The following is a 22,409-nucleotide window of genomic DNA, read 5'->3' on the forward strand; positions in this document are numbered from 1 at the left end:
CCAGAATTTAATCTATCAATAAAATATATATATTCTTTTGGTCAATAAAACTTTCCACATTAAATAAATTAAAAAAATATAGAAACTGATTTTTAAAAAATAAATAAATTTCTAGATTGTCTGCTTGTACCTACTGGCTTCATGGCATTATATTATTCTTTCTACCTACGATAAGTTGGCGGTACATAGCTTCAATTCATAGCATTATTATTCTTTCTACCTACAAATACCAAACCCAGTTGGCATCTATACGCGCAATTCATTTTTCTTCTCAATTTTATTTTGGGTATGTTCCAAAATCACATGTCAATAGGGTCAAGGTCCAAATATTATATGTATATTATTAATCATTGTTCACAGACCTCCATGAACTCAAAACGAAGTAATAATACCTTTCAGAAAATGAAGTAATAATAAACAAATAATAGAAGCCCCCAACTTTGATAGCTTGCTAATTAGAGCTGGCACTAAGCTTTCAAACGCGTCTTCCTTCCTTTCCTATAACTATTTATACACTCTACATCTACAATAATCTCTCACACATCAGCTAATCAAAACACAATCTCTATCTCTCTCTCTCTCTAAAGCGAAGATGGCTGGTACTACTGGTAAAGGGTTTTACGTGGGTATGGTGCTTGGGATGGTGATGATGAGTTCCATGGCGGCTTCATGTGCTGCAAACTTCTTCCAAGACACAGAACTGACATGGGGTGGTGATCGTGGGAAGGTACTCAATGGAGGCCAGCTTCTAACTCTTTCTCTGGATAAATTCTCTGGCTCTGGCTTCCAATCCAAGAAGCAGTTCCTTTTTGGGAGGATCGATATGGACATCAAGCTTGTTTCTGGCAATTCTGCTGGCACCGTTACCACTTTCTACGTATGTTTCATATACAAATAATATCCTTCAATTAACTTCGTCACTTATAATGTGTGCTGACTTGATTTTATTCGTGTGTGTGTAGTTGTCTTCAGAAGGACCAAATCATGACGAGATTGACTTTGAGTTCTTGGGAAATGTAAGTGGGGATCCTTATATTCTTCATACCAACGTCTTCGCTCAAGGCAAAGGCAACAGAGAGCAGCAATTCTATCTCTGGTTCGATCCTACCAGAAACTTCCACAAATACTCTATTGTCTGGAAGCCACAACACATTATGTAAAGTCCCACAAAACCATAAATTCATGTATTAATATTTACCTATATATATATATTTATGTTTCATCTTTGATTTACATTATGTTAACTGCAGATTCTTGGTAGATAATATTCCCATTAGGGTTTTTGAGAACGAGGAGTCTAAAGGCGTTCCCTTCCCTAAGGACCAAGCCATGAGGATGTATTCGAGCCTCTGGAATGCTGATGACTGGGCCACCAGAGGTGGTTTGGTTAAAACAGATTGGTCTAAGGCTCCTTTCACAGCTTATTATCGCAACTTCAAAGCCACAGATCTCATTTCTTCGTCTTCTTCCTCAGACTCGTTCTCTGATTCTAAAGTGCAAAGCAATGAGATTGATGCTAATGGCAGAAGAAGACTGAGATGGGCGCAGAAGTACTTCATGATCTATGACTATTGCACCGATCTCAAACGATTCCCTCAAGGCCTTCCTCCTGAATGCAAACGTTCCCGCTTCTAAGTCTCTCACATTTACTGCTTAATTTGTTGATGCTTTTTGTCAATATGTTTCGATTTAATAATTATTCTTTTTCATGAAGCGAAATAAATTTATGTATTATGTACCTATGAGGGAATAAATAAAATTTTATCCTATATATGTGGTTGGTATTGTGTTTATCGCCTGGATTGCTTGAGTTGATTATGTCCGAATTCCTATTTTTTTCTTCCTCATTATGTATGAAGAAGTAATTAAATATTTGGCACTTGGATTATTAGCAACAAAATATGGAATCAATAATTTGAATGTGAATAACTGCTCCCTTTACGTAGCGGCATAGATACGAAAGACACACTTCTAAATTGTGTATTTGAGATCGGTAGGGAAAAAAAATGGGTTAGTATAATTTTTTTCCTCTAAAACTTCAGTCTATTATGGTTCTAATTCTTTAAATTTTAAACTCATAATTTTAATCTCTAAAATTTAATCCATCTTAAAATGTTAATTTCTAGAGGTGTGATAATACTGAAATCTGGTGAAATTTCATAAATGGTATTAAAGTGGTGATGTAAACTCATCAAATGACACTTAACTGAATCTTATATGGTTAACAAATTATATAGAAAGGAATGAGTTCTCAAAATACAATGCAGTGAATAACTCCTCAAACTAACAATGACGAAAAAAAAAAGGGGGGGCTAAGTAACTACATTTTGAGAACATGTTCTTCGGGCTTTTTTTCTATTATCCATAGAACACAAAAGATTTAGCTAAATGCCATATGGTGAGTTTACATCACCACTTTAATGTCATTTATGATACTTCGGGATATTTTAATACCGTTATGACTCTAGGGACTAACATTTTAACACAGATTAAATTTCATGAATTAAAACTATACGTTTAAAATTTGATAGATCAAAATCAAAATATGTCCAAATTTTAGAGACTAAAATTTATATTAACCCAAAATAATTTAATAAGTGTGATGGATGACTTTTTTGGAAAAAATATTTCTGTTTGGGACATTGGAGATCCATTGTAATTATAATACAAAATCCTTTCTAATTCCTACATCCCATGTTTCTAATTTAATAACATTTAGTATTTTGTTTTTTTGGGTACAAGTGAGAGTATTCTCAAGTCATTTTAGGTCTGAGACTAATTTCTATTAGACCTGGAGTGTTAAGGTTAAAGCTTCCCTTACTAAAAAAAAAAAATCAAATTAGCGATGGAATTTAGTGACCGAATTTCCGTCACTAATCAAAATTAGCAATGGATTAGTGACGGAATTAGTAAAGAAATTTTTTCCGTCACTAATTCCACTGTCACTACGGAATTCAAAATTCCGTCATTAATTAACGACAGATTATTGATGGATTAGCAACAAAAATTAGTGATAGAAATTTTCTATTCCGTAGGAGGTGACAAAATAGAGATTAACACTAATCTCTATTTTATTTTAATAATAAGTTTAAAAAATAATTATTATATATTTATATTATATTTTTTGCAACGGATTAGTGACAAAATTGCGACAGAAATTAGTGACGAAAAAGTTACATCACAAAATGAGAGTTAGTGACGGATTAGTGACAGAAATTAGTGACAGAATTTTTTGTCACTAATTTCCGTTACTAATAATTTAAAACAAAATTAGCAACGAACTTGTGACAGAATTTAGTGACAGAATAAAATTCTGTCACTAATCCTTCACTAATTTAGCGAAGAAAATTGTTTATCATTAAATTCTATTGCTAATTTTAATGACGGAATTTGTGAGGGATTAGTGACGAAATAAAATTCCGTCGCTAAATTCTGTCACTAATGTCCTGTTTTTTTTTTAGTGCCTAACAGGTATGCTTTCTGGGATTCGAATATATGCTCTTCTCCTTATGGGTTGACACTGCATAATTACTATTTCAACCAATAGCACACATGGTTTTAAAGATGAGTTACAAATAACTATGATTTATGAATAGTACTTTTTTAAAAATTACACACACACTTTTTTTGTCTTTACACGCATGTGTCCTTCTGTTAAAACCAATATCATATATGTGTGTATGCAAAACAGAATAGGTTAGGGTTTCCTTTGGCAAAAAATGACAAGTTTGTTGATGATAGATTTTGCCTTTCAAGTTTTTCTTCAAATCTTGATCTTGTGAACAAGTTATTGATTGGGATGGTAAGTAGTTTCACCCAATAAAAAAGACAACAGATGTTTAAATCCTAGAAAGTGCACTTGTTGGGGGGAGACAAAAAAACTCTTTACACTTTAAGCCTCGAAAGGAAATATCCATAATCAAATAAAAAAACATTGGTCTTTATAATTCTATAAACACTTAGACTATTTTGCCTCTCTATAGGTCAATGCCTGTGATCTGAAACTTGAATGATGAAAATCAAAATGAAGACAAACTTAAGACACCAAAAATTATATTAACCCGTTTTTTAGTAGCATGCATCTTGAAGTACTCCTCCGATTCTTAATATAAAACTCATTTAACTAATTTGATTAGATTAAGGAAGTTCAGTAAAATAGTTAATTATAAGAAATGTGACACATTTTTTCTAAAACACTATAATTATCTTTCTTAATACCTCCTTTCTCTCTTTTACTTAATTATAGTTGAGGGAGTATCTATAAGGGTAATTTAAAGACCAAAAAACCAACTCAACAATTGGGTCCTATATTAAGGATTGGAGGAGTATTTTTTTTTCCAAGAGCACACAATATTCTAGAATAATTTTTCATACATTCAGCACTCTAAAATATTTTTTAAGAAGCACCCATCCCGTGTCCTAAAATAATTTTTGATGCACTATGCACCATAAAATATTTGTTCATTAATATATAATATCCTAAAATAATTTTTGATGTATCTAGCATCATAATTGTTTTTTGGGAATAGCATTTAGTATCCTAAGTTTAGGATATTTGTTGCTACTCAGAAAAATATTGGGTGATACTGGAATCTGAATTCATTTTAGGATACTACAAGGTGTTGCTAAATATATTTTAAGGTGCTGAGTGTATAAAAAATTATTTTAGAATACTGGATGCACGTTTCCGACATAAAATATTTTAGAATAATGAGTGTATCAAAAATTATTTTAGTGTATTGGCTACCCTTGAAAAAATACTTAAAAATACTAAATATTATTTTAAGAAAATATTAAAGTACTATTTGGCATGAGGAAAATAGAGAGGAGCGAAGTATCACCCAAAAAAAAAAAGAAATGGAAGGAAAGGGAGGACAAAAAACAATTTCAACGAGCTTCATTTAAAAAAAATTTAAAAAGTGTCGATTTTAAAATTTAAATAAAAAAATTACAAAAGAGTAATAAAAATTAAGCTAAAGTATATATTTGGTTCTTTAACTTTATACAAGATTTCAATTTGATTCTTTAATTTTAAAAAGTATACTTTTAATCTTTTAACTCCAACATTCTTTTAAAAAAATGATAAGATTAAGATCTTAAATATTAATAAAATATTCTTAAATACTAACATATTAAGTTTACTTTTTAAAACATATATGATTGTTATAAAAAACTATCATTGAAGCCTAATGATTTTAGGGTTAAAAGACCAAATGTATGTTTTTTAAAGTTAATGAATTAAATTAAAATCTTCTACAAAGGATCAAATGGATAATTTAGCCTAAAAATTAATTAAAAAAATTTACTTCATTTCAAATTTTCTCTCCACTTTCCCTCGCCTTCATTTTCCTTGTACCAAACGGCCCCTAAGCCCGCTTTAGGACTTGTTTGGTTGGAGGGAAGGGTGCGGGAGGCTGGGGGAGTGAGTCTCTTCCCTTATTCGGTTAAAAATTTTAGAGGGAAGGGAGGCCAAAATGTTCCCTCTCCTCCCTTCCCTCACCCCCATGTTAGCTCTCCCCAAATTGGAGATTTTTGGAAGGAAGCTAAATTTTTAGACCATCATATGCTTATATTTTTTTTATATTTCACTACTACTCATAAAATATATTATTATAATATTTATTTCAAATAAAAATATATTATCCTAAGTAAAAAATAAAAAAATATAATTTATTATAATTAAAAATATATTATAATAAAAATCAATTAAAAATAAAAATTATTTAAATAAAAAATTATAATATTATAAAATTAATTGTTTTTTATGAATAGATTATTTATTAAATATATTTTAAAGCTGGAAAAAGCATAGCCTAAAGAGGATAAAATTTCAATTTTTTTAGAGCATATAAAATTTGTTAATTTGATTATTTCAAATATATTATTATATTAATTAGAATTTAAAAAATAATATACCAATTTTTTAATACACATATTAACATGATAAGACTGAATTTTTATTAAATTATATAATTTAAATTAAGATGTAACTTAATTTATATAATGTATCAATAAAAAATATAAATTAATATGTAAGGGTAAAATAGTAAATTGATTATTACTATCTCTCTCCTCTCTTTCTTAAGCCAAATAAGAGATCATTAAACATCTCTCCCTTTGTTCCCTCCCTTTTAATTAAACCAAACAAGACAAAGATTAGGACTAGTAATATGAGTCAATCAGTGGGTTGCAGGTTGGCTCGTGACGGGTTAAGCCCACGACGAGTCGGGCTGAAAAAACTTGTTTGAAAGTGGGTTGGCTTTTAGCCAACCCTAACCTACCAAGTTGGGTGGGTGGGTTGACCCGTTAACACTTGTTTTTTTTTTTTTGAATTTTTTTTTACTTTTTAATATTTTTTATACAATATATAAAAAAATAAGGAATAATTAATCCGCAGCTCCTTATAGTTTCAACTAATTTTGAATCAGCTCCTTATAGTTTTTTTTCTTTTTATCAGGTCCTTATACTTTCACTTGTTTTTAATTAGGTCCTTGTATTTTTTTTTTTATCAAGTCCTTATAAGTTCACCTTATTTTTAATTAAGTCCCTGAATTTTTTATTTTTATTTTATAAATTCTAATAGTATTATTATATAAACATAAAATAGTATATATTATTTAATATTAGTTTATAAACAATAATATTCTAAAGATATTGAATTATTATAATAATTTTAATTTTTTCAGCAAAAAAATTAATTGTTCTAAAAAATTTTCCTGAATTAATTAATTCTATTACTATTTTATTACATAATTATTAATTTAATTTAATTATTAATATTTTATATTTTAGTATTAATCTATTTAATTAAGCTTATATTTAATTAATAAATAAAAATTAAAACTACATAGACCTGATTAAAAATTTAGTGAAATTATAAGGACTTAATTAAAAGAAAAATAAATACAAGGACCTAATTAAAAAAAGGTAAAAGTATAAGGACCTGATAAAAAGGAAAAAAAACTATAAGGACCTGATAAAAAGAAAAAAAACTATAGGGACCTGATTCAAAATTCGTTGAAACTATAAGGACTTGCGGATTAATTAACCCAAAAAATAATAAATTTTTTGTTTTCTTTAAAATATTTGATTGAAAGCATCAAATAAATTATATAAGTATTTTTTTAATTTTTTAGATAGGATATAATATATAATAATATAATTATAATAATTAAAAAATTTTAAAAAATAAATACAGGTTAGCCAGCGAGTTTGCAGACTAACTTGTGACGGGTTGTAAGTCTAGCGGCACGGGTTAAAAAAACTCGTTTACTGATTGACTTTTGACCAATCCTAACTCGTCATTTTTGACCCGTTGATGGGTCTACAAACTCAACCTATATTACCAGTTTTAACGAGATTAAAGCACCTCACCTTTCCCTCGTTTCCCTACCCTTCCCATCAAAAATGACATTGTTTCGGGTAGAAGAATGCCGCGGAGAGCAGCCGTTCGCCTCTCACGCGTCTTCCCGACGGCCGAAGTCGTTGCAGCGCCAAATCGCCGAGGCACTTCGCACTGCAACACAAGCTAGCGTCTTGTTTCCGTGGAAGCTCCGACTCTATTCCCTCTTTCAGGTATGTCGAATGCTTGAATGAGGATGTGGATCTTCTCTTTCTTCTCGCCATTTAGACCTGCTTCAAATTCATGAGAAAACTGAAACCGTGAAATGGGGCATTTCCCGTTAATGAGTTTGCATCGTTTTGGAGCAAAGCATTTTCTTAAATTGAAACCTGCACTTTCATATTCTCTGAGTAATTCGTCCAGATCCTTTCTCCCTCTGTTCTCTACTGTTGTTTCTTTTCCAACTCAAGCCTTTCCCAAACACATTTCCATCATTGATCATCTAAGCACCAACTTCAAATTCTCTAAAGCTCAATCGGTCTATATCTCAAAACGACTCTCTAAGGCTAGGTGGCCTCAACATCCGTGGACCGTGCTTAATTATTTTAAACAGATTGGACTTTCTGAATCGCATATTCAATCTATCATTAGTCGTCGACCCCAATTATTGTTCTCCCGTGTGGATAAAACCCTGCAGCCAAAAATTGAGTACTTTCAGCTTCTAGGGTTTCATGGTCCTGAGTTGGGTGAGCTTCTCTCAAAGAATGGAATTCTTTTGGGTTGTAGTTTGAATAAAACTTTGGTGCCCTCTGTGAAATGTGTAAGGCAGATTGTGAATAACAAGAAAGATTTAATTAAGGTGCTTCAAAGATATGCGGAGTGGATAATTCCAAGGCAACAAAGGGTTTTGGACAATGCTGCTTTCTTCAAGAGTTGTGGGATCGTTGGTTCTCAACTTTCATTTTTAATAAAGAAAAACGCTCGCCTTTTTGCAATGCGAGAATCCCTGGTTAGAAACTATGTTTCACGGGCTGTAAACTTGGGTTTCTCCGTAAACTCGCGAATGTTGGTACATGGGCTCCGGACAATTAGTAGTATGAGCATTGTCAAGTTTAACAGAAAGTTGGAAATAATTCAGAGCTGCGGGTTTTCCAGAGATGAGGCCATGCAAATGTTTAGAAGAACTCCAGGGTTACTTGGCAGATCTGAGACGAGGCTAAAGTTTAAAATTGAAGTGTTCTTGGATAAAATTATGCTGCCTAAGTCACTACTGGTTAATAACCCTGTGATTTTGATGTTAAACATGGAGAAAAGGGTGATTCCTCGATGGAGGGTACTGAAACTTCTAATCTCAAAAAATTTACTTATGAATAATCCAAGTTTTCTTCGGGTGCTTCATATGCGGGAGGAGAAATTCTTGGAAAAGTATATTTCCTAGTTTAGAGATAATGAAGAGGCTTTACTGCTGGCTTACAAGGGCCACCATCTGGAAGATGCTTCTGCATGATAATAATCATCGTGTTCTGTTTCACACGCTTTTATGCTGGAGCCTTTGGGTACTATGGAATATACTTGGATTGAGGAGGACAGAGAGGAAGGTGACTGAAATTAATGCTGACATTTTGTTAATTTAGAGTTAATTTTAACAATTTTGACTTTACATCTGACTTTTTCTGCATGCTGACTATGCTATTCCTCAAACATATGCTGGAGGGAATCATAGACAAGTTCTCAATGATTTGATGAAGTTGAACTGCGCAGGAAAATATTGTGAAAATGCTCGGTTGTTGAAGCTACAAATTCTGGAAAGATTTCTCTCTTTCCTTCGCGAGTTTATGGTTATGGAGGAACAATTATCTGTTGGTAACTTCTGTAGTTTGTTTTCATATCTAATCTATAAAATCTTATGTCTTGAAAAACTCTAGTTATTGGAATCTCTAGAGATCCTTTCACAGCTTATTATGGCAACTTCAAATGTCACAGATTTTATGTCTTCCTCTTCATCATACTCAGTCTCTGATTCTGAAGTGTAAAGCATTGAGCTTCATGATCTATAACAATTGCACTGATCTCAATCGATTCCCTCAAGGTCTTCCTCTCGAATGCAACGTTAACGCTTCTAAATCTTTCTTATATAGAATATTCATTCTTACTGCTTGATCTGTTGGTGCTTTTGTCAATACGTTTCAATTTAATATTTATTGTTTTTCAACAATTGAAATAAATTATTTATGTATTTTGATTAAAAAAGAAGTTGTGTTATTCCACTTATTCTTTACCTATGAGTGAAATAAAATCAACTCCTTTAATTGTATCAAGCATATAAAATTTTGTTTTTTTTTTTAAAGGAAAATAAATAAATAAATAAGAGTTTTGAATTAAGCATTTATTATTAAATCAGAGTTATCACTATATTGGTTTAATTTTTGGTGTCTTTCAAACATGCCTTGGGTGATGGCAGACAGTTCTATTTCCTGTGTTTCTTTGTGAATACTTAATTTTGATCCTTTAGCATTTTAGGCATAGTAGTTCATTTGGAGTAAAACTAGGCTCACCCAGTTTTGATCTCCTGATTTGTTTTCTGAATATATTCTTTTATTTAGATCATGCCGAGTAAAATCTCCTGCCACAGGGACAAGAGCATTTTTCCCCCATAGACAAATTGTGGTGTTCTTAATAGGCAGATTATATTTACAGGTATTTACAGCCAAGACAAAGAAGTAGGCTGGCTTCCATTGTTTTTCCCCCCTTTTGCTTGCATGGTTTTATCTTTTCGCAAAGTGATATCTTTTCAGAACATCTTAGCATTGTTGAATAAGAGTTTTTGTAAGTTATTCATATAGTTTGATGTCCAATATCTTAACCAGAAAATCTTGAATATATCATCCAGTTACTAACATGCAACAGCGACGAGGATCTGGACAATTTTTGGCTCGTGTAATATGAAAGCACATTGTATGGGCCGTTTGGTAGGAAGAATTAATTATAATGAAAAAAAAAATGAGAAAGAAGACAATAGAAAAACTTTGACTTATTTGATATGTGGTATGCATTGTAATGAAAAATGTTGATAGAAAAATTTGTGATAAGATGAAAATGATAAAGTGATAGGAAGAAGTGAAGAATAGATCACTTTAACACCCTTCATTTGAAATGATAATAAAATAATTGATTTTTGAGTAAAATATTTTCACTACTTTTCTATTTTGTCTTAATTACACGAATCATTTTTTTTTATTTTGATAACATAAAATTTAGTTAAAATCATTAACATCATTAAAGAATATTCTAAGTATATTTTTAGTTAGAAAAACATATTAGAATAAGGGAGTGTTTGGTTTTTTCAAAATTATTTTTAAAAAATATTTTTACGCAAGTCAAGACAAAATTTTTCTTACACATTTATTTTGTATATTGTAAAATTATTTTTAAAATCACAGTTTGATTTCTATCCAAATATCATCTAAATCTTGTTTACTATTGTATCTCTCATTATATTAAATCTCTAGTTTATCTTTTAATATTAATATTTATTAATAATATATTTAATATTTTTTTACTAAATTTACTAAATTGAGACATAATTTTATAATTTAATTGAAAATACATATATAGAACTACAAAACATTTTCAGCTAATATAATCTACCTCCAGTTCTTAATATAAGAACTAGATGACTAATTTAAATAAATTAAGAAAGTTAGTTAAGTTAATTATTTGTAATAAATAAGTGTTATTTTTCTTAAAATATCCTTGTTAATTAAGTGTATTGGGTAGAATTACTATTATTAGAAGGATTATCTTGAGAAAAAAATAGATAAATATGAATGACAAAGTAAAATTTTATATTTATGACCAAAATAAAAATCAAATAAGCTCTTATATTAAAAACTAGAGGTAGTATTTAAAAAATTACATCACAAGTAAGTTTGAATAAATAAACAAGATTAAACATTTAATTTTATTGTAAAATAAAAATTTGTATTTATAAAATTAATTGAATTTATAATATGGTAATAGTACAACAAAAAATAGTAAAATACGTATTAAAATTATTTTTTAATTTCATGTAAAGATAAATCATGTTATTATATGATAACGTTAAAGGGGGCATTTTAATCAAAATAACGAATCAAGCTGATGATTTTATCGTCAACTAATTGTTGGGTGAATGGAAGTTGAATTTTAAAACTAGAAGAAAAGTTTGTATAACATATATTTTGATTTTAAGGAAGATCTATATAGGTTTTGAAAATAAAAGAAAAGTCTCAGTAATTTAAGTTAAATAGAGGGGGTTGATGTATTTTACTCATTTTTTTGATATCATTTATAAAAAATATTAAAATAATTATTTATGATTATGTTTATATTAATGGCCTCAATAAGTTTCATTTAATCTTTTAATTGAAAACTTATTGTTCTACTTATACAATAGGTTAAACTTATTACTTTAAATTCCATTACCTTGTTCTGTCAAAAATTTGTTAGTATCTTCAAACATCTACATTTGCTCCTAACTAAGATTTTTTAATAATTTTTTTTATTTTTTATTAATATTATAAATTAATACTACCTCCTCCGGTCTTAAATATGAGAGTTATTTATAGTGTAATACATTACAAACTAAATTTTTATAATACAAACTACTTTTTATATTTAGAACTAGAGCTAGTAATAAATAATTAACATAAGTTTATAGTAATATCTCCTACTGCCCCCTCACATCTTCTCCCTTTCATAATCACACTTATCCACCTTACCTTATGTTCATCTAATATAGTTAGAAGGTGAAATCTGCTGATCTGCTGATAAAAATCAGATGACGTTATCACCTTGAGTAAAATAGGTAGGCCATAGAGATGACTAGATGATGAAGGAACAATGAGAATAAAGAGCTTCAACATTTTTATAATATATTTTTAGTTGCTTGATTTGTTTTTTTTTAAAATTAGATTCTGATGAGCATCTGTTAATTTTAACTTGATCTTCTAGAAAAAGATAATAGCCATGAACGATGCTTCCACAGTAGAGTTTTACACAATAAAATGGTTGATAATAGTTAGTATTTGGAGCAATTTGGTAATTTTCACAAGATTTTTTCATGGAAGATCTTATTTTCCTGAACTTATTGGAAGTATTTTCCCTTATGTAAAGTAAAGATCAACTCTTGAAAGAAATGAACAACAATTTTTCCATGAACAGTCAAACACATCAACCACCAAAAAACAGCTGACTTTTTTTTCCTGATGGTCAATTTTCGCTGGATAGTGGTCTTCTTTGTATAAGGAGTAATTACTACACCTTTTATTCAGCTAAACCTTAATTCTTATTTTATAAAGAACAAGCCAATCTAATTTTTTTCTTCTTGTTTTTACTTTTCAAAAATAAATCTTCATAGTCTTTAATTCTTTTTTTTCTTCTTTTTCTTTTTTTATAACAATTCTTTTTTCTCTTCTAATAATATGTTGCATGTTTATTTAACCCATAAATTCCATTTTTCTTCAGAGTTTTCCCAAGAAACACTTCTAACCCCTTGTTGTACTAAACATAGAGAAAGTGGAATCAAATTCATGATATCCAACAAGATTTCACAATAACACCACAAAGATAATGCAAAACACTACAATATGTTTAATTCAAGATTCCAGAAAACAAGCACTACTCATTAAAAAAGAAACTAAACGATTCTTTTTATTTAATTTGTCCAAAATAATATGCATAAAGGAGTATTTATAGAAAGAATAAGGAGAAATTTTGACTCGAACAAACTATAATTGATCTAAAAGCCCAAAACCCCACTTGAATTGATGAAATAAGAACAAGTGGCGTGTTCAAATGGAGGAAGGTGGAGGATGCCACTTTTAATGAATTGGATGGAAAATAGTATATTCGAAATTAATTCGTAAAATATACCGACAGGAAGGATAATTAAATTATTAAAATAATCTAATATGAATATGGTTAATGCTTAATGAATGAATATTTAAAATGAGGTGAATCAGATGAAAAGAAAATCTGATTATGTGGAGGTTAAATGATATTAAATAGTTCTTCTGGTTCTAAATATAAGACCTATTTTATAATATAAATTATATTATAAAATGAGTCTTCTATTTAAAACCGAGTAATATTTTTGGATTCTTAAACTGCAGCATATTTCTAATAACTCAAAAAAATGTCTGATATGCTCTAAGTGGGTTTAAGCATCCCAACGGAAAAATATATCAAATAAATAAGTCATTAAAAAAAAAACAAAACGTTACTAGGCTTCCTCATTTGATTGCCATATTGGCAGAGTTGAATTGGTTACCCAGCGATGACTCATCGATTAGTTCATTTAAAAATGGATTACGAGTTAGAGTATGTTTACTTTCATATTAAAAACCGCTTAAACCATGATTTTACCTGTAACTAATTTGTCATGAAGCCAAACCCAGTTATAATCTTCTTGACTCGAAAAGGGAACTAATCTCATGCAATGCCTATCTTTCTTAATTGCTTAAGTGCAATGTACAAGTCAAAACATTTACCTTATTTTTATATTTTATTTTATAATCAAATTCGCCGGAAATTTGAGGAAATTAGGCACCGGATCCAAATCCCTTAAAGAGGGAACCAAAATATCACAATAATGTCCTTAGCAGATAGTATTCAAGTCAATTAACCTTATAGCTATTTTATAATGCTGAGGCCTAAATGCAATGAAACCTTCACATAAAGGATGAAAAGAACCACTTAAAAAATACTCAGTGAAGGATATGTCTAATACCACTGCACCATATACAAAACTTCTCAAGAGGAACTATTACCAAACTCCTGCAGTGACTAACAAAAAAATGCACTATGCAACCCAGAGAGCATGTAAGAATAGCTATATAAATTAATCCAGACAGAGAACTCAAAATTCAGATCTGGGAATGAATAAAAAGGCAGGGAAAAAAAATGGGACAAAAACCATCTCTCATCTGCTTTGCTGCTGACGCAAGGAAAACCTCAACATACATTTTCGTTACCCTTTCTTCCCAAATCACCCAAGACTCTGACATACTTTTGAACCCCTCTTATTATCTCTAGGGAACAGCCTCGATCTGAACCCTAAAGAATTGTGTTTGTGATTTTCTTTCCTTTTTCTTCCACTGGAATGGGCTCTAACCCTCTCTTTTGAAAACAAAAGGAAAGAAAGCAAAATAACTGAATGGAACAGCACAATGCATGATATACCCTTGGCGAATTTAGCTAATTGAAGTCCAGAACCTATAAACAGTGTCAGTCTATACTATCATCTGCTCTTAAGATTGCACAGCCAGCCTCTGAAGATGCTCAAAAAAGACTTGAAGGCTCACATCGTCAGTAAAGATGATATCTGAACCAGCGGCCATCTCATGAGCGTTATTGTAAGTTGCAGAGGGATTCAGCTTTGCTAATAAAAATCTAGCCTGTTCATCATCAAAGACACCCCCAATAATACCCATGAAGAAAAATCCAGACTTTGGAAAGCATAATGGACAAGTAGAAGATATTGAAAATTGTCCCCAACAAGACCCATGTTTCATACAGATCTTTCTGCATACTAACCTGGGAGCCATGTTGATCACATACAACCAATCTAGGGACAGGGAAACGATCTCTAATGATCAATTGAGCATCATCACGTGGAGCTTGCAGTAGTTGTGCAAATGCCTGGGATTATAATAAATATATTAGGTAAGAAGGAATAAAATACAGTGCCACATGCAAGCAGGAGACAAGCCAAAAAGTAAAGCTCTTGCCTAAAGCATGAACTTCCATTATAAATTAACTAATAGTCCCAATTAACAGACTGCCTTCAAGTATCTGATTAGTTAAATAAGAATTTTCATATGAATATCATTTCACTAGCCAATAGGCCAAGTCCAAACACATACTTGGTGTTCCGGTTGGTTCTGGTATCCCATGTTGCGCCACTGAGCTATTGTCATCCCGTGAAAAATGACAACACTAAAATATGAATCTAACAACAAAATCCGGTCAGCAGAAATGGAAGCCACATCCAACAGTGCTGGTGCAGGTAGTGAATTAAATGAATATGATATTAGAGATGGTTGAATCATAACAGCAGCATTACTAATATTTTCCCTGTTTAACAACATGCGGAAGTAGGCAGTCTCATCTGGACTGTTGTTAAAAACCTGACAACAAATTTCATCATTCACATATCAGAGTTAAATAAGTTTCATAAGTGTGAAAAGAAAATAATCTCCAGACAAAGTACCTGCACAAATTGTGACCGTCGCAAATTGAACATAAACTGAGGGAACAATGAGAATGATGGATTCAACGTAAAAGATGATGGATCATCCTTGCGGTAGTCACCAAATTTAGAACAAAGACGAATGAGGTATCGATCCAACCAACGTGTGGCATCAAATGTTTCCTGATCAAACAAGATTGATGCTTTTAGCTAGAAGGTTGAGTATGACATATCCAACAGGGGCATAAGAAAACTGTTATTAGTATCACATTACAAGAAAAATGATATTAAAGAAACATAAATTGCTCTCAGAACAGGTAGTTATCATTGCAAAAGAAAACACATCACTGTCAAATATCAAAACTTGGCTAGAATAATTAAACGGACAAATCGAAATAGTCTCAGAGATACTACATTTACCAAATCATTCCAAAAATATATAGTCCCACTAGTGAAGGGTTCAACAAACACAATTAACATAAACATCAGTTCAACATAACCACTTCTCCTAATCTCCCTGTAACTCTAAACAATAAGCTTTCCGTAGATGAAAATAACACTTATTGCAACATTAGAATATAATTCGCAACAATGATGATTTAGAAATATTGAATTAATCACTATATGACAACACAATTTGTGATGTACCTCCGTCTCCATTTTCAAGGAAGCTAATCTAGCCATCACCACAGCAGCAGTTTCTTGATCAAATCCTTGTACCAATTCCTGAACAGAAGAAAATTTCTTCTTTAGTGAACACATTATTTATATATGAACAACGAATGATGATGATGGAGAAAAAATTAGAACCACCAAATGTCCATATAAACACAGCAATAGTATTTTCTTTGGATAAGAAACAGCCAAAAAACAAATGAGCATCACTAACAGCCTGTATGGTATCTGATGGGGACTAAGGTAGAATGAGATGCTCAATGCAGCATTGAAAGATGCTGGTACTCTCACCTCAATAGCTAGCTTTTGAGGAAAAGTTCCTCATCTCACTCAAGTAACTATCAATTGGTTTCAAAGCTTAATTATTAGCCAGCCTTGGAAAAGGCTTTTTATGGAGGACTTTGATCAATGAAGAGTTTGGACTAGTTTGGAACTAAGTGAAACATCTTAAAGTGTAGCCATTGGGACAAGTGAGACTCAACACAACTGTAGAATATTACATTTGCCAGATAGATTGCAGGGACCAAACAGACCAACAATTTTTAAATCAGAGAAATAAGAAACACTAATAATGTAGAGACAGACATAACTAGTATGTACACAGAAAACAAAAGGATTTTCTTCACCAAAAAAATTAATGGAATTTACCTAAGCGTATGAACACAATTTGACAATCAAAATTGACAGCAATAAAAAAAATGAATTCATTGAAGCTTCTCAAAGTTATGATAAACTACATCAGAGCTGCTCAAAATGAAGGCAAAATTAAAAAGAAACTCAAACTACCTCAGAGCTAACAGCACTATCTACCCATCTTCTAGTTACAGTAGTAACACGAAGCACTAATTGACCATCTGGGCCCTGGTAACTGCAGTCCAAAAGTGACCCATTGATATCTGATACCTACTAAGAAAGACGAAAGAAGCACGCAGTTGTATGTTTAATTAATTTTAACTGTCAGTATACATCCTCCAAGCTAACCTTGTCAGGAACTGCAGGTACAACTGGGGATTGACAGCTCCTGAAGTGTTTGAACGATCAGTTGTTGAAAGATCAAACACCACTGTTAGGCATGTACTCTTGTCAAGGCCACACATCTTCCATGCTGTTGTGTTCCCCTCTCCGATGACAATGTCGGCAACAGAAGGTCCTTTCTGCAGTAAGTGATCAGCATTATAAAGGTCCAGGAAAGTTCTAAATGATATCACTCATCCAGACCCGACAAAACTCCTATCAAAATATCATAAAATGACGGGAAATTGAGGTTTGAAACATTAAATGGTCTAACCTTTTCCAATGATGTGCAAGGTCCAATTATTCCCTGAATTTTTATTTCCTTGGAACAATTTATCTCTAGGGTTCCACTGAAGCAAAACTTAAGTGAGAATGTTTGACGGGAAAAGAGGAGGACGCAGATAGATACAGACAAAGATAAATAAACTCATAAATTGAACTAACCAAGTAGAAATGATATTTAAGCATCCCAACAACAGCAGAAAGATACAATCAATAATAATCCTTATGAATATATAAAGTCCAAACAGATCATTACTTGTGTAATCACACTGTTTATTAAAACCTAGAGCCCCAAAATATACATCCTCAAACCAAACTAGATTGTTTCTAGGTATAAAGCTGATTTCATGGGAGAAGCAGGGGAAGGAGAGGTGGATTCACCATTCAATTTCATTTATTAGGTATATGGCTGATGATTTTGTTTCTCTAAAGAGAATTGCCTTTTCTAGTCCCCCCTCATAGTTCATAAGTTAACTAAGTTCTGATAATTGTTCTCTCCATATTCATCCTCTTTCTCAAATAATGCAACCTGTTTTGAGTAAAATTGAAATTGAAACCGACAAAGCCAGAACGGAGAAAATATACAATTCAACATATATTATTATAGTGACCAAAGTAATATAAAATACCTAAATCTCACATTGACTGGTATGGGTTGCTCAATGAGGTTCTTAAGTATAGTGGCTCTCGTATCTCAACAGCTAACTTTTGGAAAAGGGTTTCTCATCCCACTAGGGTACCTACCATTCTAACAGATTTTCCAACACGTGGAGTTGTTTTAGTTGCAGTGAAAAAATGCAGGAGGCTTTTATGTCATTTTTCTGACTTATATGCGTTGCAAAAGGGTAGAGAAATATTGTTTAAGAACCAAATGAGCTATCGTACAATCTCTTCTTTTATTTCCAATGAAATTAAATGTGATTATTTAGAGTGAATATATAGTTGAATTAGTTGAGGATATACTCATTTATCGTACAATCACCTTGTATTAGTTTAATTGCTTCCCTACGAGGGAATTAGTTGAGAATATACTTAGTATTGTGAATGTGCTTTCATTTATTCTGTTCCACATTTTAAATAAATAGTTGAGATCATCTCAGGCTTTTATTTTATAAATGCGGGATATTTCTTCACTTTAGAAAATATTGATTTCACAATAAGTGGGAATGTCAAAAACTAAAAATAAACACTAATACCCACAAATTGAATTAATGAAAGCAACCACATCCAAAAAGAGACTAAGATACAGAATACCCACTTAAAACAGAGACCAAGAGATTGTTCACCATCCTCAAAAACACGCTTAAAGGAGTTCTTGAATACTGAATGACCAAAGCTTTCAGACAGAACAACAAGGCCACCTGTCCTTTCAACTGCAACTTTCATCTCCGCAACTCCAACCTATAAACTCCAAACACGCAAAAGTGAGAACAAGAGGTAGAACCAGCACATACACTTATGATATGGTATCATAACAACGGAATAGGTAGTTATAGTTAGTTAATAAAATAGAATAAGAGGCTAGCTGTTAGAATGATTGGGCTTATAAATAGATGTAACAACTTCAGTGTCTTGAAGTGGAAAATTCAGATCACAATATCAACAATAATTCAAGCACATAAAAACTGCATAAGCGGCCCACTGTCAGAATTCAAGAATGATAAGCCATGAGCATGTATCTAGGAAACAAACAAGCATCACAATCATCATAACATCAATATGATCACAAATGCTACACAAACTTGACCAAATAAAATAAGTGAAACAAAATTCTATTTTGTTTCCTTCAACCGAAAAAAATGTAAGAAGCAGATTAATAACAACATTTAATACATTCCTTTAAAGGGGAAAAAACAACTAATGAGCAGCTAATGCAAAGCATCAACAGCAGAAAAATGATAAGGGCATCAGCCCAGAACAGCTTCCCCATCATGAAAGCTCTACCTTTAACCGGGGAAAAACAACAAAGGAAAGAAAGAAAGGTAAAGTCACTAGGGACAATAACATGTCGACCTTAAAAAAAATACTCATCAACATTGATTATTAAGACAAGAACTAGTTAAAACAACTATAGAAACGTGAGAAAATAAGATCCCGAAACACACCTGATCAAGCGCTGATGCAAAAAGATCTAAGACATGGCCCTGGCTAACCAGCTGTTTTGCAAGACTGTCGTAAAATTTCACTGCCTTCTTGAAGTATGGTGCTGCATCTTTATCAAGATCTTTATGTGAACGCACTGGATCAGATAGATCTTTTGACACAATCTGAAAGGAATTATTTTATCACTTCAGTATTGAATAGAACTTTATCTGTACCTATGAATATAAGCAAAAATTTTGAATTCGTATGCCCTTGTATCATATTTTCAAGAGAGAGAATGAAACAAGACGTGATTTCTCTGCTTTGGTTTCTCTTACAATGCTTGGCCCAAACTGAATTGAGGCTTGCAAATTAACTATATATCATACATCCTATGATGGAGTTATACCAGAAAATTAGAGCAAGCAGTTCAGAATCCTTCAAAAGCATCCCCTTATGGACACAAAAAAAGACCACGGGTGATGCCAGTGCAGCACTACAAAAGAATTTAGCAACCAACTGGCCAATGATTTGCTTTGAACTCTCACTGCCACATTTTACTCATACTGAAGTTTGAAAATATTCATTATACCGATTTATTGACTGATAACATAAAACACAAATTATACGATCAGTCAACTAAGAAAACAAAAAAATTAAGGACTGTTTTACCGTGCCAGGTCCTTCTGTGCATGGACCGCCAACCAAAGCTATGATTCTTGCCCCAGTCCCAACAGTACATGCACCCAGCAACCCCGCTGCAACACTTAAAGCAACTCCGGTGCACCGTGCTGAACGACTGCCAGGTGGAACAGGCCATTGATCTGTTTGCAATTCATCCAATAGCTGGAAACCATAACAGTCGCAACCCATTTGTCAAAATGCAATTCCAGAACTAACCATAGGAAATATATAAATTGCAACAAAACCCACCGAATTGAGAGTATATTCACATTCAGATGCAGGAAGCAAAAATCGCAAGACACCTGAAGTAGGGGGTCCACTTTGGACTCCCTTTTGATAAATTCCGGCAGTTCTCCTCCCGGAAGCACCTAGACCTAGCTGTTCCAAAATCTGATCCTTCGTAATCTCTTTACTGCCACGGAAAACATAAACCTTGGACATCTCTGGAAAGCCCAATTCATGAACTTGAACCTGGGTTCCAAAGGTGACGAACCCCACAAAAGCATTGTCAGGTAGCAACTCAATCGCTTGTCTAAGCGCGGACTTAGCAAACTCCATCTCCTCCTCGATCATACATGTATCAAGCACAAAAACAAAAACCGGGGATGGCTGCAATTGATGATGGGGATCAAGAGTCTGGTTCCCGAACGTATTAGGGTTCGTTGATAGCGGAAGAGCGTATTCAACAGTGGTGTACTGTGGGTAGAGCTCGCCGGGAAAATTGGTCTCCGAGATCATCCCATAGTGAGTAGGAAAATGGTTGCGCTGATAGCAGAACGGACAGATCCAGATCTTGGCAGTGAAGTCGACGCGCGAGAAAGGATTGAGCACGGAAGAGCAGGTTTTGCATCGAAGAGGAGCATAAGGGAGCCTTGGGATATCAGGGTGAGAACGGATCAAGGCGATGGAGGCAGCAAGTGGGATCACACACTTGCTAGCTTCGACCTTGGTGCGAGGCCACACGTTCCATGTCATTCGGACTCCATCGACTCCCTCAGGATCTGTGTTGGCCATTTCCGACATCGTGGTCTGAATCCCGACGAAGATGACAAAGGAATTGAATTGCGCGAAATCTCTGCTTTACCTTGCAGTAAATACAATCAGATTCCAATTTTGTTTCTTTCTCGGAAAAAAAACAGAGAGGGGCGACCCCGGAAGAAATGACGGAGAAAGGGTCACCGCGAAGGCGAGGGAAGAACGAGATGCGTTTTGGAACGGTGATTAAAAAAAAACGTATAGGAGTCATTTACAGATATTTGTTTTCTAGAGGATATATTGAAGTATGAACACTGCTGATCAAAGGGAGGGAAAAAAAAAAAAAACAAGTATGAACACTGAAGTGAATGGTGAACCATGATTTTAAAAAAAAAATGATAATAAAGTTGTAACAAAACTGAAAAAAGAGAAGATGAGTAAAGAACAAAATTAGAGAGAATAGTGTCACCAAAAAAAAAATTAGAGAGAATAGAATGTAAAAGTATTCCTCGTTCCATTTAAAATATTGAATACATGTTCTTTTTTATATAAGGATAACTTTATATCTTCAGTAGAATCTATAAATTACATAATAATAGGAGATAATTATAGGATATAGAGATGATAAGAAATATTGGAGATGATAGGAAATATAAGAAATAATGAAAATATATTGACATCCACAAAAATATTTTTATATTCATAATACTCTCCTTAGATGTCTATTATATATGAATGTGTCTCGTTAAAAAATTTCAACTAGTAAAAATCCTGTGAAACAAAAACCTAATAAAAAAAAAGAGTACATCATTTATTGGTACATTATACAGTACTACTTCATTAAAAACCTTACTAGAAAAATCTAATGGGATAAAACTATAGACAAGGAAAAAAAAACGAATACAATATGCATCAACTTCTCATCTTGGCAACTTCAATTGACATTTTTTAGCCTGTAAAGTCGAATATAATGAATAAACCTTCCAAATATTATAGTGAGATAAAGACATCAAATATAAGCTTTATAATCTTTTGAAAATCATGAGACAAATAGTCTCCTTGTAATCTACTGACATATAGATCATGCTATGATCTTTCGACATGAAGATCACATAAGAATTCTTT

The 22,409-nt window shown here is 32.3% G+C and overlaps 3 protein-coding genes and 1 long non-coding RNA gene across 4 annotated transcripts; 3 read left to right on the top strand and 1 right to left on the bottom strand.

The window, feature by feature from the left end:
* Positions 1-592: 592 nt before the first annotated feature.
* LOC114749033 (xyloglucan endotransglucosylase/hydrolase 2-like) lies at positions 593-1,728 on the top strand. The gene is made up of 3 exons (XM_028937502.1): positions 593-877; positions 963-1,156; positions 1,251-1,728. The coding sequence occupies exons 1-3, from the start codon at positions 593-595 to the stop codon at positions 1,633-1,635; spliced, it is 864 nt and encodes a 287-aa protein (XP_028793335.1). The 3' UTR covers positions 1,636-1,728.
* A 5,679-nt stretch (positions 1,729-7,407) lies between these two features.
* Positions 7,408-8,780, top strand: LOC114749029 (uncharacterized). Its single transcript, XM_028937495.1, has 2 exons — positions 7,408-7,575; positions 8,040-8,780. The coding sequence occupies exons 1-2, from the start codon at positions 7,408-7,410 to the stop codon at positions 8,778-8,780; spliced, it is 909 nt and encodes a 302-aa protein (XP_028793328.1).
* A 57-nt stretch (positions 8,781-8,837) lies between these two features.
* Positions 8,838-9,417, top strand: LOC114749032 (uncharacterized). Its single transcript, XR_003740522.1, has 2 exons — positions 8,838-8,940; positions 9,066-9,417. It is a non-coding gene; the product is annotated as an uncharacterized LOC114749032 (long non-coding RNA).
* Positions 9,418-13,965: 4,548 nt separating this feature from the next.
* Positions 13,966-21,503, bottom strand: LOC114749031 (protein transport protein SEC23). The gene is made up of 12 exons (XM_028937501.1): positions 20,559-21,503; positions 20,298-20,471; positions 19,649-19,810; positions 18,802-18,944; positions 17,536-17,611; positions 17,229-17,401; positions 17,034-17,115; positions 16,221-16,298; positions 15,594-15,755; positions 15,247-15,510; positions 14,918-15,022; positions 13,966-14,778 (listed from the first exon to the last, which is right to left on the bottom strand). The coding sequence occupies exons 1-12, from the start codon at positions 21,330-21,332 to the stop codon at positions 14,632-14,634; spliced, it is 2,340 nt and encodes a 779-aa protein (XP_028793334.1). The 5' UTR covers positions 21,333-21,503; the 3' UTR covers positions 13,966-14,631.
* Between the last annotated feature and the right edge of the window lie 906 nt (positions 21,504-22,409).

This window comes from Neltuma alba, unplaced genomic scaffold (assembly GCF_004799145.2).
Source record: "Neltuma alba isolate B1F8T4 unplaced genomic scaffold, ASM479914v2 tig00005928_pilon, whole genome shotgun sequence".
Lineage (NCBI taxonomy): Eukaryota > Viridiplantae > Streptophyta > Magnoliopsida > Fabales > Fabaceae > Neltuma > Neltuma alba.